This window comes from Prinia subflava, chromosome 2 (assembly GCF_021018805.1).
Source record: "Prinia subflava isolate CZ2003 ecotype Zambia chromosome 2, Cam_Psub_1.2, whole genome shotgun sequence".
NCBI lineage: Eukaryota > Metazoa > Chordata > Aves > Passeriformes > Cisticolidae > Prinia > Prinia subflava.
Genome location: NC_086248.1, coordinates 50,711,015 through 50,727,915, shown reverse-complemented (window position 1 = coordinate 50,727,915; position 16,901 = coordinate 50,711,015). Strand labels below are relative to the sequence as shown.

General features: G+C 39.8%; 1 protein-coding gene across 1 annotated transcript; it reads right to left on the bottom strand.

Annotated features, from left to right (window-relative positions):
- Positions 1–1,207: 1,207 nt before the first annotated feature.
- On the bottom strand, positions 1,208–10,521 carry GJA1 (gap junction protein alpha 1). Its single transcript, XM_063389897.1, has 2 exons — positions 10,271–10,521; positions 1,208–4,289 (listed from the first exon to the last, which is right to left on the bottom strand). The coding sequence occupies exon 2, from the start codon at positions 4,271–4,273 to the stop codon at positions 3,128–3,130; it is 1,146 nt and encodes a 381-aa protein (XP_063245967.1). The 5' UTR covers positions 4,274–4,289; positions 10,271–10,521; the 3' UTR covers positions 1,208–3,127.
- Positions 10,522–16,901: the final 6,380 nt, after the last annotated feature.

Sequence of the window (16,901 nt, the reverse complement as noted above, 5' to 3'; positions counted from 1 at the left end):
AAAATTATGATGACTTTGAAGTGTATAATAAATGCTGTCCACAGAAATAAATCTAGGTGGGGGAAATGGCCTCTGGGATGTTTTTACCCTACACATGCACACACATGCATTACCTCCTAAAAAAAATCACTCAGAGAACCTTGGCACCAAAGCACTAAATTCTTTCAGTTGTCGAAGATGCCCCATAGGACATACCTGACAATCAGCCTGTCTAGGAGACACTACATTTTATCTCAGGGCGAGCCCTTCCCTGAATGCTGTGGTGTCCACCTTTCCAAGGGCATGATCCTTACAAAATGCTTGGAATGCCCTGCCGTTTGTACAGACGAACTAGGACAAGTCAGCTTAAATATGACTCATTGTTATTATTTAAGGAAAACTTCAAGAAATCTTTCCTTGTGCTGGTACTTTTACAGTATCTCTCTGGTATCTCTCTGGATCTACAGTATCCACTACCACTGCCCTGCTTTTTCCCCATCTTCACGAATAAGAAGGGGAAGAATTGGGACTTAAAATAATAAGCAGATTTGAAAGTAAAAACTTTTATGATGATCACATGACCATTATATTTTGATTTTTCAAATAAAAAAAGGAGCTCAACCACCTTATATCTTGAGTCCAGTCCTGAAAAGCCAAGAACTGTATGACTTTACTAGTGATGGAGACATAAGAAGTGAAGCAGGAGAGGCAATATGCAAAATCTCAACCTGATCAAAATCAGTACCTTTCTCCTATTGAGTTTGAAGAAATGAGGTTTTAATTTTAGGAACTGAAACTGACTGTCACTTGAGTGATGATATGGGGATGATATGGGGAAATGTAAAAAAATGCAATGATTTCATGATCAAGCCATATACAAAAATTGCTTGAAAAATTATGTGACAATCTTTTAGTACTGTCATTTTTATAATAGTTTGTAAATAAATATACATTTTCTGAGACTTCTGGCAAGATTTGTTCATGCTGAACATTACTTTGTTTCAGGAGTGGCAGAGACAATGCTTGTTTTTCCAGTTGAGAGGGTGTCTGAATGTGGCCCTGTGGAATTTCAGTTCAAAGCATATCCAGATGGATTAAATAAAGGATGCTTCTGAAATGCAGAGTAACTGGGGAAAAATGAACAAGGGAGGAATGAGTTTGGATTATCAGACTGTAACTAAAGATATATACGGACATATGAAACAGTAAAAGACAATTAGAAAATGTATTTATACTAAATTAAAACTTTATTGACTAATGTTCTCCAGACAACATGATCTGACAAACTATGGTTGCATACATGCAATGAAGTTGAAGACAACAGTAGTTTAACATGGAATGTCAAACAAATTAATATAATGTATTAAATGAAACAATTTATCTGTGTTGCTGCAAAATGAAACCAAGCTATGTATTTCCTTGGTCAATCTGTGTTCAGCTAAGAGGCTACGCGTTTGAAGAAACTGGTAGATTTCTTTAGCATATATTTCAAATAAATTAGCTAGAATTGTACTCTTTAAAAATCCTTTCAACTTCACTTGCATTTCAAACATAATCTAACTGTAAACACTAAAGTTGCTAGAGCCATCTAGAAAGACCTAACTGTCAAACTCAGTGGACACTGTAGTTCAGTAAATGTGAATATTTAGAACAAGAAAAATACCAGTTACTGCAAAAGCCATTTAGGCATATTTTATTATTAATCCAGCACAAAGCACTTCTTCTAAGTTTCTCACATAAAAGACTAAAGCTTGCTTACAGTACTACATCTTCTATCATTCAAGCATCATTATTACCTACCAGGGAGATTGTCTAGATGACCTAATGGGTCTTTTCCACCCCTAAATTCTACAAAAGAAAATCATTCATGCCAGCAAGAACATGGTTCGCTACATCTCGGGCTTTATCCTGCAGATTTGTTGAGGCAAAACTCCCAGCAACTTTAAAGAGAGATTTTCCAGAGCAAGACATCCAGGATTAGGCCCTTTTGATTTTTTTTAAATTTTATTTTTAAAAGAGCATCCATTTAGGATACATGGAAAATATTTTATAGAATTAAAAAAATATAACAACGTGTGCTTCACTTACATTGAAGGAACCAGAGAATGTAAACACCATAGTGGCCCACATCTTCACAACATCCATGAGGAAGTGTCAACTGCAAGTAACCTGTGTGCGTTTATTTCTCAGCCTATGCTTCTGAGGGCGTTTTGTGTATACCTTTACCTCCACATCCACACACATACATACACCCTTAGTACACGTAAAGGTGTGATAAAATTCATTAAAGGCAGTTGCTTGCTTGTCTTGATGCTTAATTCTGCAAGTGGCAGCAAACTGTGTTCTATATAATACTACAGAGACTCTACATAAGTAGCAGGACACAAGTATCGCTGTGGGCAAGACTGTGTCATTGCTGTTTCCACGTGTGTGGAGCCATCCCGTTTACACACATCACAAAATACACCTGCATGAAAGGCTGGAAGAGCAGGTGACCAAAGTATTTCTTGGTGGGCCATGCCTGAAATTTGAATTGAACGACTCAAAGACTGTAAATTGTCCTCACAGGAGCCTTCCAACAACCCGGAGGACCATGTAGGAAAGTTTACCTTCAAAGTGCACTTTCTAAGAGTGGAATGTTCTTGACAGGGAAATGGTCAGAGGCAATCCTGGACTTTTTTGCATGTTGAATAGGAAAAATATTTTCATCTTCAGGTAGCACTTCACCCTGACAAATGTGAGTTCAGTTATTATTGGGTTTTAGTATTACAGAAGATCCTTTAGAAACGAACATGATAGTACACACATACACTCAGATATTTACAGCCTTTCTAGAAAAACAGCCCTTTACCTTAGTACTACCTTTTTTCTTTTTTTTTTTTTTTTTTTAGTATTTAAATTCTTTAAACCAGCTACATTAAATATCAATGTGTACTGTACCACCCCACACCAACCCCACACCCCCCAAAGAACCAGCAAGTATTTTAAAAGTTTGTCTGCTTGTTTGTTTTGCTTTTTTTTTTTTTATGATTGTTAAAATCTCCTGCTTGAGACTGTTAAGTACCACCTCCACTGGAACAAGATCAGCACTGACGGCATCTTCCAATGCACGTCGTTTCGTAGTTGAGCAAGTACTGCATCAAGAAGCTTAGATCTCCAGGTCATCAGGTCGAGGCCTGCTGCTGGCTCGGCTGCTGGCTCTGCTGGGAGGCCTCTGGTCCACAATGGTGAGAGGCTGCAGCTCATGACCTGACGCCAGTTTTTTCGTGTTCTGGTGCTCGTCGGAGAAGTCAAAGGGCTGGGCGTGCGAGTTGGAGATGGTGCTGCCAGCCTGCCCCATTCTGTTCTGCTCGGCACTATAGTTGGCCCAGTTTTGCTCGCTGGCTTGCTTATTGTAGTTACGACAGGAGGAATTGTTCCTGTCTCCAGTAACAAGCTTGTACCCTGGGGGAGACATGGGAGACAAGGGGGCGGTCGGTGACGAGCAGCCATTGTAATAAGCATATTTGGGGGAGCCGCAGTCCTTGGAAGGGCTCATGGCACCGCTGTGGGAGTAGGGGTCGGTTTTCCCTTTCACACGATCCTTGACACCCTTGAAGAACACGTAAAAAAGCTCAATGATGTTCAAGGCAAGAGACACCAAGGACACCACCAGCATGAAGAGGATGAAGATGGTTTTCTCAGTTGGACGGGAGAGGAAACAGTCCACTCTGTGCGGGCATGGGTCTCGCTCACAGGTGTAGATGGCATTCAGGCTAAACCCGTAAATGTACCACTGAATCAGCAAGAAAGCCACCTCGAAGACAGATTTAAACAGGATGCTGATGATATAAGTACGGAGCAGTCCCCCACGCATCTTCACTTTGCCATGCTCTTCAATCCCATACTTGAATTTCTTAATTTCTATTTGCTTGAGATGCATATCCACATTCACACCATCATTTGCGACCACCTTAAGCTCTTCTTCTCTTTTGTTCAGCTTCTCTTCTTTCCTCATTACATAGAACACATGTGCCAGGTACAAAAGGGTAGGTACAGACACAAATATGATCTGCAGAACCCAAAAGCGTACATGGGAGATGGGAAAGGACTTGTCATAGCAGACGTTCTCACAACCAGGCTGTTGAGTGTTACACCGAAATGCGGACTGTTCATCTCCCCAGGCAGATTCGACTGCTGTTCCCAATAGCAAGATTCGGAAAATGAAGAGGACAGACAGCCACACTTTCCCTCCTGCAGTAGAATAGGCTTGGACTTTGTCAAGAAGTTTTCCCAAGGCACTCCAATCACCCATCTTCACAGGATGCTGACTAAACAAGGACACAAAGGAAAAAAAATAGCAAGGGTTAAGTCAGAACTTTAATACCTTTGGTACACAAAATCACTGATAATGCTAATAGAGCAGCAGCATCAGCTTTGTAGTAATTAATATATTTTACACAATCCAAAGAGAAATTGGAGTTTAGTTAGTCTGCAGGTGAAGTGGGAAGTCAGGGAAACTGAAAACAGAAAGTAACATATAATGTCTCAGAGCACAATCGAAAAAGTTCCTAATTTCACTCCAGTTTTCAGGAAGTCCATGATAATCCTCAGTGACCACTGTGATTGACTCAGATTCCTTGATGGTAGCCTCAGTTCAATGATCTACACCTGTCTCAGGTGAAAAACAACTATGACACACAGCTGAAGCAGGGTGTGGAATAAAGTAGTAGCACAGCCTAAATATGCTAGGAATATATGAAAGATTTCTCACTTTCAGCGTGGATTGATCATTCAACATAATTTTTATGTTCACTCTTTCAGATACTAAAAAAGCAAACCACAGTATAACCTAAATACAATAGGTTACCGTAAGTTAATATTAGGGTGACATATCTAAAATTCTACCTTTGCAAAATACACGTAATTTTTTTCTATTCAGCAATATTAATCTGATCTCCTGCCTATCTCATCATAGCATGCAATATATTTAAGAGTATAGCTCCTAATGATGCCAAGTTTATACTTTACTCAACTTCAGAAAAATCATTTGCTGTCTAACTAAGCTTATACATTTGTATTTGCATCACATAGGTGAAGAAAGCATTCTTTACCTATAGTTTAATGAAGGAACAAAACATAGTAAATACATGAAACACAACTAAGATCATGTTACCATATTGGAGGAACTGGTTTCCTGTTTATCTGTGATTTGCTTAATTCATTGGAGTCTCAGGTTTGTATTTGCATCTTTTGTATTTAAATTCCTTCTTTGTTTTGAAAGGAAAAGATTTAGCAAGAAGGAAAAGGTAAATATGCTGTGTTTGTAAGGCGACTCCTGGCTTGCAGTTTGCATTCCAAGTGTTGAACAGTGAAAGTTTAAAGTGTCTTTCCTGACTTGAGTTTTAAAGTGCATGTTTCTGGGACACAGGCAGCTTTTCAGGATATCTGAAATACACAGGATGACATAAAAGAAAGAAAATAATTTGCATGACGTTCTAGATTCCTAGGAAAAACAAATTTCACTATAGATTTTTATCTATGGAGAATGGTAATTTCATAAAAACTCACATTTTAACTTGCCTGACATGAAAAAGTATGAAATCACATGAAATCAGGAACTTAAAAGGAAAAATAGTCATGAAGTTTCCCTTTTAATGTAAATGCTGCTGGGCATAGATATTTGTTCCATGGGTGCTGAGTAATCCCTTCCTGGTATTAACAGTTTTGATAATGTCCAAATGATTTCCTCCCCACTGCATCATGGATATATTCCTTAGTGAAGGTCATTTATAGAATACACGCGTTTTGGATAATTCATAAAATAGGAAATTTTAGCACCAAGGAGACTTGCTTTCAAGAAGCGGTGAGTCACTGGGAACACAAGATTATAAATCTGGCAAACTCAAACATAAAAATAGATGCCAAATAAAAACACACCATTCCTGCCACCGAGTCTGAGAGAATAATGGGATACGAGTGTTTAAAGTACGCGCTCTGATAGCTCTGAGATGCCAATTATCTTTGAACCCCTGAAAAATAACCCAGGGCAATTTCCTTCCAGCCTAAACAGATGGCTCTGAAGTTCAGCCACTGCAGCCTGTTGACCCTTCCCCGTGTAATTAGCTCTTCTCATGAATGAAGCCCCATCAAAGGAGCAGGCCTACTTCAAACTTTTAAAACTGGAAGCCTTTGCTGGGAGGAACACATAGAGCATGTTTGTCTCTGACACATCTCCTCAGCCATCCTCAGCTTTCATCCTACCCAGAAAATGTGAGTTTTTCTTTTTGGGCCGGAGCGGCAGAGAAGGAGTCAGGCAGAGAAGTGGGGAGGTCCCTGGGAAGGCTGGAATGAAATGTGACCACGTTCCTCCTCAGGCAGGGATTGTTAAAACAGAGAACAGCCTGTAACTATACAACACGTGAAGTTTGTTTTAAAGGCAAGGATTTGCTCCATGTCCTAGAAATGCAAGTGGACAGAAGGAGCCTTTTTCAAGTAACAGCTTCTTGATTTAATTAGCCAGCTTTCCAGTGACTAGAAACTATTGGGTTAACAGACTTTCCTCAGACTCAACATACTTTTTTACTGTCTAAATGTTATTTCAGATTGAAAACCTGATTAAGAAAACAGAGGATATGTTATTTCTAGGCAGTTATGTGTTGTTTGTTTTCTAATTACACTCCTCTCTGGTTCATTAATGTCATATGATTTACTTCAGTTTTGACCTACTTAATCCCACACCTGCAATATTTAGAGAATTTACTACCTATTTTTTAATTTGCTTCAGCATGCAAAATTGCTAAGTTTCATTTGTGTCCGCTGGCAATATAAGCTCCAGGAGGAAACATTCCATGCTTGAATTACTCATACATAGTTCTGAAAAGCAACTTTTTAAAAAAGAGATCAGTTACATGCTAGCCTTTGCCAGTGATAGAAAACCCCACATCAATTCAAAACATTGTACGGTTAATCAGATAACCTTGTGGTGGCACAAATATATTATTCCTGTTCTTAAGTGGATTCCATTGCTTTATGAAACACAGTACTTTGCTTTGTTGTAGAGAAAATTCATTCATCGGATCTAACTTGTTTACTTTCAGGGCACTGAGGACCAGTTTTATTAACTGATTACAAATCTGTTTACCAGGTATAAAAAGAGGCTTTGTATCACACAGGTACTTAAGTATTCTAGCTTTGTAAGTAGTTTGAAATGGTTGGCAGACAACCTTTAAAAACAGCTCTTTAGCGTGCTGGACTTCAGCTTGTTTTAGCACTTCCAAATACCTTAAATGAGTCCACTAAATGACACGGGGTGGCCTACTTGATTGATACAAATTCAGTACTTCATGAGTTTAAGGATATGGCTGATGATGAGTACGTGCATTTCATGAGTTCCTACTGATTAATACTTTACAGGATCATAACCTTCTCTGAGGCAGACTAATGCTGCTCTAGCATTAAAATATAGCAGTCTTTAAAAGATGGATTTCTTCCAGGTCCTACTGTGTGTGGGTAAAGGCAGAGGAAAAAATCCATGGAGCAGCAAGAGATCTGACAGCACTCATCTGCATGGGTTTAGGATGACCACATATATAAGACATTTGATTTGTAAGCCACAATTAAGAAATTCTAGAACTATTTTTTATGCACGGCATTCATCATATCATCTGGTTCATATTTTCCAAGAAGAATAAAGCAAACTTAGTGCTGTGGTAATGTCCTAGGTCTGACTACAGTATTAGAAGGTCACATGCTAGTGGATGGAAGAACAACAAGGGTTAGAGTGGGTTCTAAAATGGGATTGTACAGCTGAAGTAATTGGGAAACAGGCCAAAGCTTTGGTTCTCCTACTTTTTCTATCTTTTTATTTGTGCTCACACACACCTAGACCACAAAAGAGAAGGCTCTGGACCCTGAATGTAAATCAGCTTGAGCATTTCCCAAAAGTAGCATGCATCACAGAGAAAGTAGCCGAGATGTACAACTCATTGGGTTTGGATCTGTTGGAACGGGGAAAGCCAGCTTTCCAAAATTGTATAAAAATAAGCAAATGCCTTACAAACATTCCCTTGGGAAGGTATAGTTCATATATAGGTCTGCAGATGAGCTTCAGTTCATTTCATCTGCCAGACAAAGGTTACGCACAAAATGGTTGCAGTAACTGGAATTTAAAGTGTCACAATTGTGGTTTTTCCTTTGTCTGCCAGTGCTGCTGGTGGTCAGTCACTCCCAGATCTATCCCATAGCCTCTGCCTCTCCCATCTTGTACCATCCACACCTAATTTAATTTTAAAGCATACTTGCAAAAGCAACTGTAAGCACTTTCTTAGACGTTCTCTAGTTGTACAAGTCAGGTCTATCCTCTGTGTTAATGCTCAGATTCATCCCTCTCCTGACTCCCTTTGGAATTAAGGGAAGGAACGCTGAATCCCCTGAGGGGGGCCTCAGGACCTCCGATGCTCCTGCTTGAAGATCTTGAAATCTGGGTGTCTAAATACATAAATGGCACAAACAACAACCCATGTGCCTCTGCAAGAGACAAATTCAGTGAGTAACATGGGAAGGAGAGATTGGGGGAAAGAGAGCAATGTATCTAATGAAACAGATGCATTGCTCAATGTCCTCTAGCCTTCCCCATACCCACAGGAATCCTTGGCCCTGGTTCATTGCAAAGACAAATAAAATTAATCTCTTTGGCTTGCATAATATGAGAGCTGAGATAACTTTAGAGTGTTGAATCTGTCTGCGCTCCTGTGTGTATAAGCATTCAGCTTTATGTCACAAATCAAATCCCTTGTGTCCATCGCTCTCTTTCTTCTCCTGGTCCCAGCCTGCTCCTTGCCTTTCTCCCATTCGAGTGCTTCTTAGGTATCATGGGTCAGCGCCAGTGTTTGGCTTTGAAGTTTCTGAAGGAAACACTTCAGTAAACATCCCAAAGACTAGAGGCTTAAATTCTGCCGCGTAGTGTGCTGTCCAGATGTTAAAAATGGCAGGATGAAAGCTTCTCTTAGCAACTCCCCTAACTCACTCCCTACATGCACACACACAGGGACATCAGGCAAAAGGTGTCCATATCCCATTTAGTGCTCATTACCAGGATTTTTGTCGTATCACGTTCAAAAATGCAAAGGAAATCCTCAGAGGAAATATGCTGCTTCATGAGACTTGCTGGTTATCTCAAGGCAAAATACGAGGACACATATGAGCGCACGATATTCTTGTTTGTGTGTTACTCGATAAAACAGACTCTGTTTGATCTGTCTTTCAGCTGAAGGCTCTTTTTTCTCCTTCCTGGTGCTGCTTTTTACCTACTGGCAAGCAGCAGGCAACAACTGCTACAAGGAATCACTCCAGGTCTCGCAACATGAAAAGGTTTTTAGTTCTCCAAGAGATGCTGCTCAAGTATTTTTTTCCTCTGCGTTTTGACAATTAAGTCTCTGAGGTATTATACAGGGAATGTGTCAGACGGGGATTATGTACAGTCCTTCCTAGAAACTTTCATTTACATCTACCCAAAACTTTCACAGACATTGCCAACGTGGTAAGGCATATCATGATATCCCACATTCCTTCTCCAAAATCCCTCACCGAGGTTGCTAAAACAGAGTAACTATATACAAACCAGGTTAAAAATCCATAACCCGTGTCTGGATTTTATCACATCTATTTTAAAAGAAAAGGGGAAAAAACTTATCAGGAAGACCACGTGCAAGTCACCACTTCAGTAGCTGCAGCATTTAACAAGGCATCTAATTAAGAAGCCTGCTCTGTTCAAACTATCAAGAATCCATCAGGATTTCCATATGAAAGCAAAGCGTGTGGGGAAGGAATGGGACGCATTCAAGGCAAGGTCTCCCTGTTACTAACTTCTGATGCAATTTTGGTACAGCAGAGGAGGGTGAAGCGCACCTCGGCTTTTTCTTCAAAGGAGCTGAGCTAGCCCGAGCGCAGTGGAGGGGGGAGATCGCTTGTTGCAGCAACAAATCTGCAGCTCAGCCCGGCACTCACAGCTTCGCAGCAGCTCCTCCTTGGGCTGAACAAGGTTACAAGTTGTAAAAGTGTAGCGCTTTTAGAAATGTATAGAAATGTGACAAAAGAAAGCAAATAATTCCTCCAAGTTGGAACTTAGTACTTTAAGAGAATCTAAGCTGTTTAGAGATGTGTGTTTTTAAACAAGTTCAACCCTCAACGCAATAACACAGAATTCTTAGGGTGGGGGAGAAAAAAGAGAAAAAAAAGAAAAGGAAAGAAGTGTTTTCAGAAAAAAAAAAAAATTACACAGAATGATGAAAAAGGAAAACTTGCAACTTACCCTTGCTGATCAGCAGTGAAAATGGATCAGAGTACTTCTTTGGAGGGTTAAACTAAAATGGAAGAGCACGTTCAGGCACTCAGACCTGTCTATTTAAACTTTAAAAGTCTACTGCTGTTTTGTATTTTTCATCCTTCCTTCCCCACTAATGAAAGAAAAGTGCTGATACCTCGTAAAAGTTTTTTCTAACTTGGAACACTGGGAGAGCTTTTAACAAGTTTTCAAGCCTCTGACTGTGCGAGAGGAGGGGAGAGGGAGGGGAGACAGCCTGGGAGGAGGGGCGCTCTGCGGGCGGAGAGCACGGAGCTGGGGGAGGAGGAGGGAGAGGACTGAAGGCACAGCAAAAAAACAGCCCGCGGAAAGTCGGAGAGCTGGGAAGTCCACTCTTGCTGATGTAACCAAACAAATCCACGGGCAGTCAGCAGCCGCCCCGCAGCCCCCGGTCACTGGGGCACCTGGGTGGCGCGGTGGCCGGATCCGGGCTCGCCGGAGAGATGCAACAAGTTGGCTCTGGTGTGCGCCGGGAGCGTCACTGCAGGAAAGGCAGGAACACAGCGAAAGGCAATAATGGGGAACCAGCGTGGCCCTTCTGCATGCCGGGGCTGCTGCCTCCCTGCCACCAGGAGAGGAAGCCCTCCCAAGCCCTCTCTACTTTTTTGTTGTGAACACAGCCTTGTTTACCAAGGTCAATTTCCTTTACGTGCACACATGAAAGTACACACCAGGAGCAGCGTGTTTGTTTCCACAGGAGATACACATCACATATTTTTTTACTATTACTTGTGTGTGGATGTGTGCGTGTGTCTGTCCCATGGGAGAAATGAAGGAATGATCTCACATTCCAGGAAACTCTTTCCAGGAAAGTTCAGAAAATAAAGTATAGTACAGAGAATCATGCTTCAATAGTGAGAAATGTTCTTGATGATTTTTTAACACATTCTACAGAACAAAAGCGTGCTTCAAAGCTGATCTATGCAATTGGAACAAAACTAGTTTGGCTTTGCTCCTGCCTAGACCCTGGTTAAACGCTCCTTGAAAAATACCTTGTCTGTAGAACAGAGATTAATTGATTTCTCTGTGTCAAGCTCCTCACTCATGGAGTTCAAACACCATTAGGAATTGGTCTTGTCCTTGTTCATGTAATGGAGTATTAGTTGCTCCGTGGACTTCTTAAGAGCTTCTCTAGATGTGTGCCTGGTCAGATAGTTCTCCATGAAGTTTCACACTTTGGGTTGTACCAGTCTCACTTGGATTTCAACTCATGTAATTCTCAAGAGCTATTTCTGGGCCCAGTAGCATGGATAAACACTTTTTGCTCTTTGAAAGGGAGAAGTTCAGTAATGGGTATGGAGCTATTCCTAGATAAAGGTCCTCTTTACACTTTATTTTTGAAATAATGAAAGTTACACTCTGCAATGCAACCTAGATATTACTGCTTATTTTTCACAGCTCTTCCCTACTGTTTTTCACCCAGATCTCTCCAGAGAAGAGAAGACATGATCTTTGTAGAAATATCCTCAGCAGGGAGCTTTGAAGCGAGGAGCTAAACACACCCGTCCTGGTTCTTGCTCTGGAGCAGTTAATAGCAGCCCACACTGCCTCCTGTTTGACAAAAAGAGCCAGTACACTACAATGATCACCTTCCATTCCCTTTCTTCCAGCTGCAGACGGAGACAACTGGTTTGCTCAGTTTCCTCTCTTTCCTTTGATAGTGGCTATTAGTTTGTTAGTTTTGACTTCCCCCCCAGCTCCCCACCTTGTTTTTACAGTTGTCCAAGCCATATGGCAGAAAGAAACTTCATGTTTTCTGAAGGTATTTTTCAGGTTGCCTTTTCTCATCACATTAAGGGAGAATTGGAGGTTTTTGCCTCACAGACTGTGGGCTCTTCTTCTTGAGAATGGATAAATTGTAATATACAAACCATAGCATTTCACTGTCTTCATGACTGTGGGATAGACAATGAGTACATACAGGGCTCCTGCTACTGTCTGTAAAACACTGGTTATTCTGGAGCAAAGCAAAAACTCTGTCAACGTGACTTTGTGTGTTAATGTTCAGACACTGAGGACATTTTGGATATCGTATATGTTGGCCCTGAAAACTGCCCCTTAGGAAGGCAGAATTATGCCAAGAATAAACCCTTGAATTATAACATGCAAGAATACAAAGCTAGCATTCCCTGTCGAAGCTGGCAAGATCACAAGATCACAGGGTTCAGCTTGCCTGATCTTGCATTTTCCTATTATCTTCCAGTATAGGCTTTGCAATTTTTCAGACATTATGGTTTTCAAAGAAGGAAGAAGATGTATTTCTCAAAAAAACCCTCAGTATTTGTGAGAAGCTCATCAATCTTAAAATACAGTTTGGAAAACAAAAATGTGTACATTAGTAGCAAGGGAAGAATGATTTTGCATCCATATTAAGAAAAGGACTTGGTTTTGCTAGGCTATTATTTACATACAAAAGGGAAAATTTTACAGGTCTCTACCACGATACTGTGTAGAATTAGGAAGGACTATTATCTATCCCAATAAGAATTACTTGAAAATGTCTCTTAGAGTTTGGAAATATGTCTCCATGATCACATTTTACAGCCTATTACCAGAACATATCCATCTTCAGGAAATGCAATGATCTACCATTTCACAAGGTTACAAGAAACACTCACATTTGTTTGCCTTGCAATAGGAGCAATCATTTCAGATGGAACAGATGTCTCCACACACAAACCTCCTTCAGCTGAAACTGCGTTCAACAGGAAAGCATAGGGGTGTCAGATCTGAGATATTTGCAAATCTGTTCATAATTATGGATTAAGAGAGGGGTAAGAGGATTGCAGGTTTGAAGCCTTGCATTGTAGAAGACAGATTCTTTTCACATAAAAAAAGAAACATTTTTGGGCATTGAATTTTCTGGGAATTCTCTTGAATTGACGTTGACATTTTGCCTTTTGGAACAAAGAGAACAGTCTTGGCAGTGCAAGGACTCCAGAACCTGCTTGCCTTTGGTTTGGCAGGCTGCAGCACAATCTGTAAGGGCACATTGCTCTGCGACCCAAATGCAGTGCTGGAGCCCAGGCTCTGTCAAGTGCATTTCTGAGGCTGAACCTTAGGGTGATTTCCATAGTGCTTCTGTCCACTCTCTGCTGAATCCTCAGCTAAATCAGTGAAATGGTTCAGAGCCCACACTGCCCACTGCTGCTGCTTTTCTATGCAGAGTTACCAAAGGGAACCAAAATTTGGATTATTTACTATTTCCAGCTTTTGGCAGATATTCACGGTTAATACAGAACTCACTCCACTGTTTTTCTTGTAGTTCTTACCTTAACACAAGTGCAGCATTTTATAAAAAAAAAACATTTTTTTTATATTTCTTCCAAATAATCTCTCAATTATATTTAAGCAACTGATTCCCTAGAAAAGCCCTAGCGAATGTTTTATTAGGAGGGCTAGCCCGTCCTTTGACCATTACCAAATCTCCCACAGATACGAGGGGGGTTCATGGTCTACTTCCAATTAAGCATGTCTTAGCTTGTGGAGCTCTTAAAATGAATCACATGCCTTCCCTCGTTTTCAATTTGCTTGCAAAATTCACTTTCCTGTACTTTCATGCATGGCACTGTCCTTGTCCTGTGCAATTTGGGAGAGGAATCCAAAGACCAAGCAACATGAGCTGAAAGTACAGTAGATGGAGATTAATATACACAGGTAATGCAGATTTTCTTGGGTGTTTCAAGGTAGCTGTGCAGCCATCCACGTCCCTGGATGGCACATAAGCTTTGGCAGGTTTTCACTGATATCCCTTCCAACACGTTTGGCTTTGAAAGCAAACTTGTGAATAATGCGTGGCCCTGTTTCATGCCCTATGGAGGTAAAGCTTTTCAGAATATCCAAGGAACAATAATGTGGTATTTCATGATTACCTAAGCACATAAATGTGCAGACTAACACTTTTTTCATCCAGTGGGTTTGTTTTTTTTTTTGGTTTTTTTTTTTTTTTTTTTTTTGCTTGTATAAGGAATTTAAGTCACTTATTTATTTTACACATTATTTATAGAAATATAACTCAGCTTTGAAGCAGCTGACCACAGTGCTTGCACATTATTTCAGCTGGGGTGACTGGGTTGGAGCCCACTGATGCACTCAGCACACCCCTGAATCTACGAAACACAGACATATCCACCCCCTGTGCCAAGTTTCAAAGGGTCATTGCTTGTTCAAAATAGACCGGTAAAGGCAATTGTCATCCTTCAGGGCAGTATCTGGTCCCACTTGGGTGGCACAGTGCATAGTCTATAAGAATATTTTCAGATAATTTTAAGAATAGTAATAATAAAAGGAGGACAATCACAAGACTGCCTCTTAGTGAGTTCACTTTCCATTCCTTGTTGAAACTGGTCTCTTAGATTCATTTAATTCAAAGCTAGATATTCCCCAGGGGAAAAGGAGTCCTCATCAGCATAAGATAGATTTTGCTCTTACTTCCTGCAAAAGAAAATAATTGCTATTTAAAAAGAGACCCTGCTGGAAAAAACAGCAGGTTGAAGCACCTAAAATGAAAGTGGGAAGTTCTCTATGACAGATGCATTTGCATCAGAGCCCACCCTAGAGAATGGTCACCATACTCCGGAAATACATTGCACTGTTGTACAGTCATCTGTCTACAGTCTCAGAGTGTTTTATAAATATTATCATGGAAGAAGTTACGTCTTAGTAACTTCTTTTATGGACTTGGAAAATTTGTCATGGAGAATATCAGCAGTTCTTTTGAGTCACAGACAGCTCATGGCTGAACTAGAATGAGAAGCAAGATTTCTTAATGCCAGGGTGCATCCTTTAACCCCCAAATTATTCTGATTTGTTCTCTAATCACATTTTGGAATATCAGCTAGCAGGACAAAAAAACTAAGTGTGAGTTTCTTTTTTAAATCTTACGAGGATCATAAAGAAGGAAAATAAGGGGCTCAAAACTTGGGCCAATTGTTTCCTTTCTGTTCATTGTGATGGTCAGTGCTTGCCACTTCATTAAGGTCTCACCACAACTTCATGAAGATACTCAGCTTGCTCACTTTCACAGGCTACATTCAGAAATATGAATTCTCTCCTTCATCACTGATGGAAACGGGGAGAAGGATAATGCAGGACAGCTCAAATGCTCTTCAGCTGTGCCAATAAACTTCTAAATATCATTAAAGGCATCCTAAACACCAGAAAAGTTGTTCTGAGAAGTATTTATCCCAAGATTGTAACAGATTCCAATCAATAAGCCCCTCTGGACTTGTTGCTCGTCCAGAAAGACACTAGAAAAGTATTCAAACAAAGATTGAAGTTCACAGATCCTTATGAATTTGGCTCCACCTTCTGTACACAGTGAAAATAAACATGACTTATATTGGCTCTTGAATGCCAGGTAATCTTTTTGTTTATTATATTTTTCATTTCACATTAAAAGATCCAGCAGTGCAATGGTCTTACAGCATTTTGTGAGCTTTTGTTTCTTGCTATTGATGGTGGTGAGGTTTCCAAGTCCTTTGGACCCAAAGGATGGGAGATTTTAAAAACAAATACGGCTATTTCATGTTTTCAAACTATAAAGTAGCTGAGTGAAAGTAACATTGTCTTTCACAAAACTGTCTTTAAATAAATAAATTTGCACACATAAAGTATTATCCAGCAGTATAAATAAAGGTTGTGCAACCAAACTACAAAATAGCAATCTTCACAAATGAGAGAAAACCACAGTAGGTAAGTCTCCCAAATTACTACCCAGCTAAAAATACTTTTGTATATCTTTATTGATAAAAAAATATTATTAAAAAGAAAAAAAAACTGTGCAACAAACATTGGTCTTTGGATGTTTAGAATAAGAGAGCTGTTTTGACATAATTCTAATACATTTATCCAGGATTTACAAACAGAAACTGCCTTTCTATAGAAGTCTTAAAAATCTTGTAGAGACTGATGAGTTTTCCACATGTGGCTGAACTGAGGAACAGAAAGTTTGGCTACTTTCAAAGGAACGAGGAGGAAATGGGTGAGCTCCCTTCCCCTCAAGAAACCATGTTTTTTCAATCCTGTTCTCAGAATATCCTCAAGTTTTATTTAATTTTGATTTTTGATCTTCTTTATAATTCCAGTTTCATTCACCATTTGAGTAAATTTATGAATATGAGGCACTGTGTTTTACTAATAAAACAATATTTTTACATTTAGCTAGGCAATGTCATAGGTTACAGTGAATTAAACTGAGCTGCTTCAATATTTAAATAAGCACTGCAGTCTAACTAAAAGGACCTTTTATCTAGAACGTCAAAATGAATATTTTTTTATTGCTAGTCTACACATTGATACTTAGAAAAAAATTCCCTTTTTTTGATCAATTCCTACACAGAAAGAAACAAGAATCAATATTTTATGGCACTCTTATTATGTCATGCATTAGAATAAAGTGTGTTAATCACATTATAATTGTAACTGTTTGGTGTTTTTTTTTATTCTTCACAAGATTAGAGAATGCTTTTGGGAAGCCTTTTCCTGTAGATACAATTATTTTTAGATTGACGTGTGGCTTCATTCACATTTCACTGAGTGACTGCTCACTCACCTGCAGACAGACTATGCTGGTCATCTA

Bases quoted from the DNA above. Each gene is read 5' to 3' on its own strand.
- GJA1 (XM_063389897.1), bottom strand. From the start codon at position 4,273: ATGGGTGATTGGAGTGCCTTGGGAAAACTTCTTGACAAAGTCCAAGCC.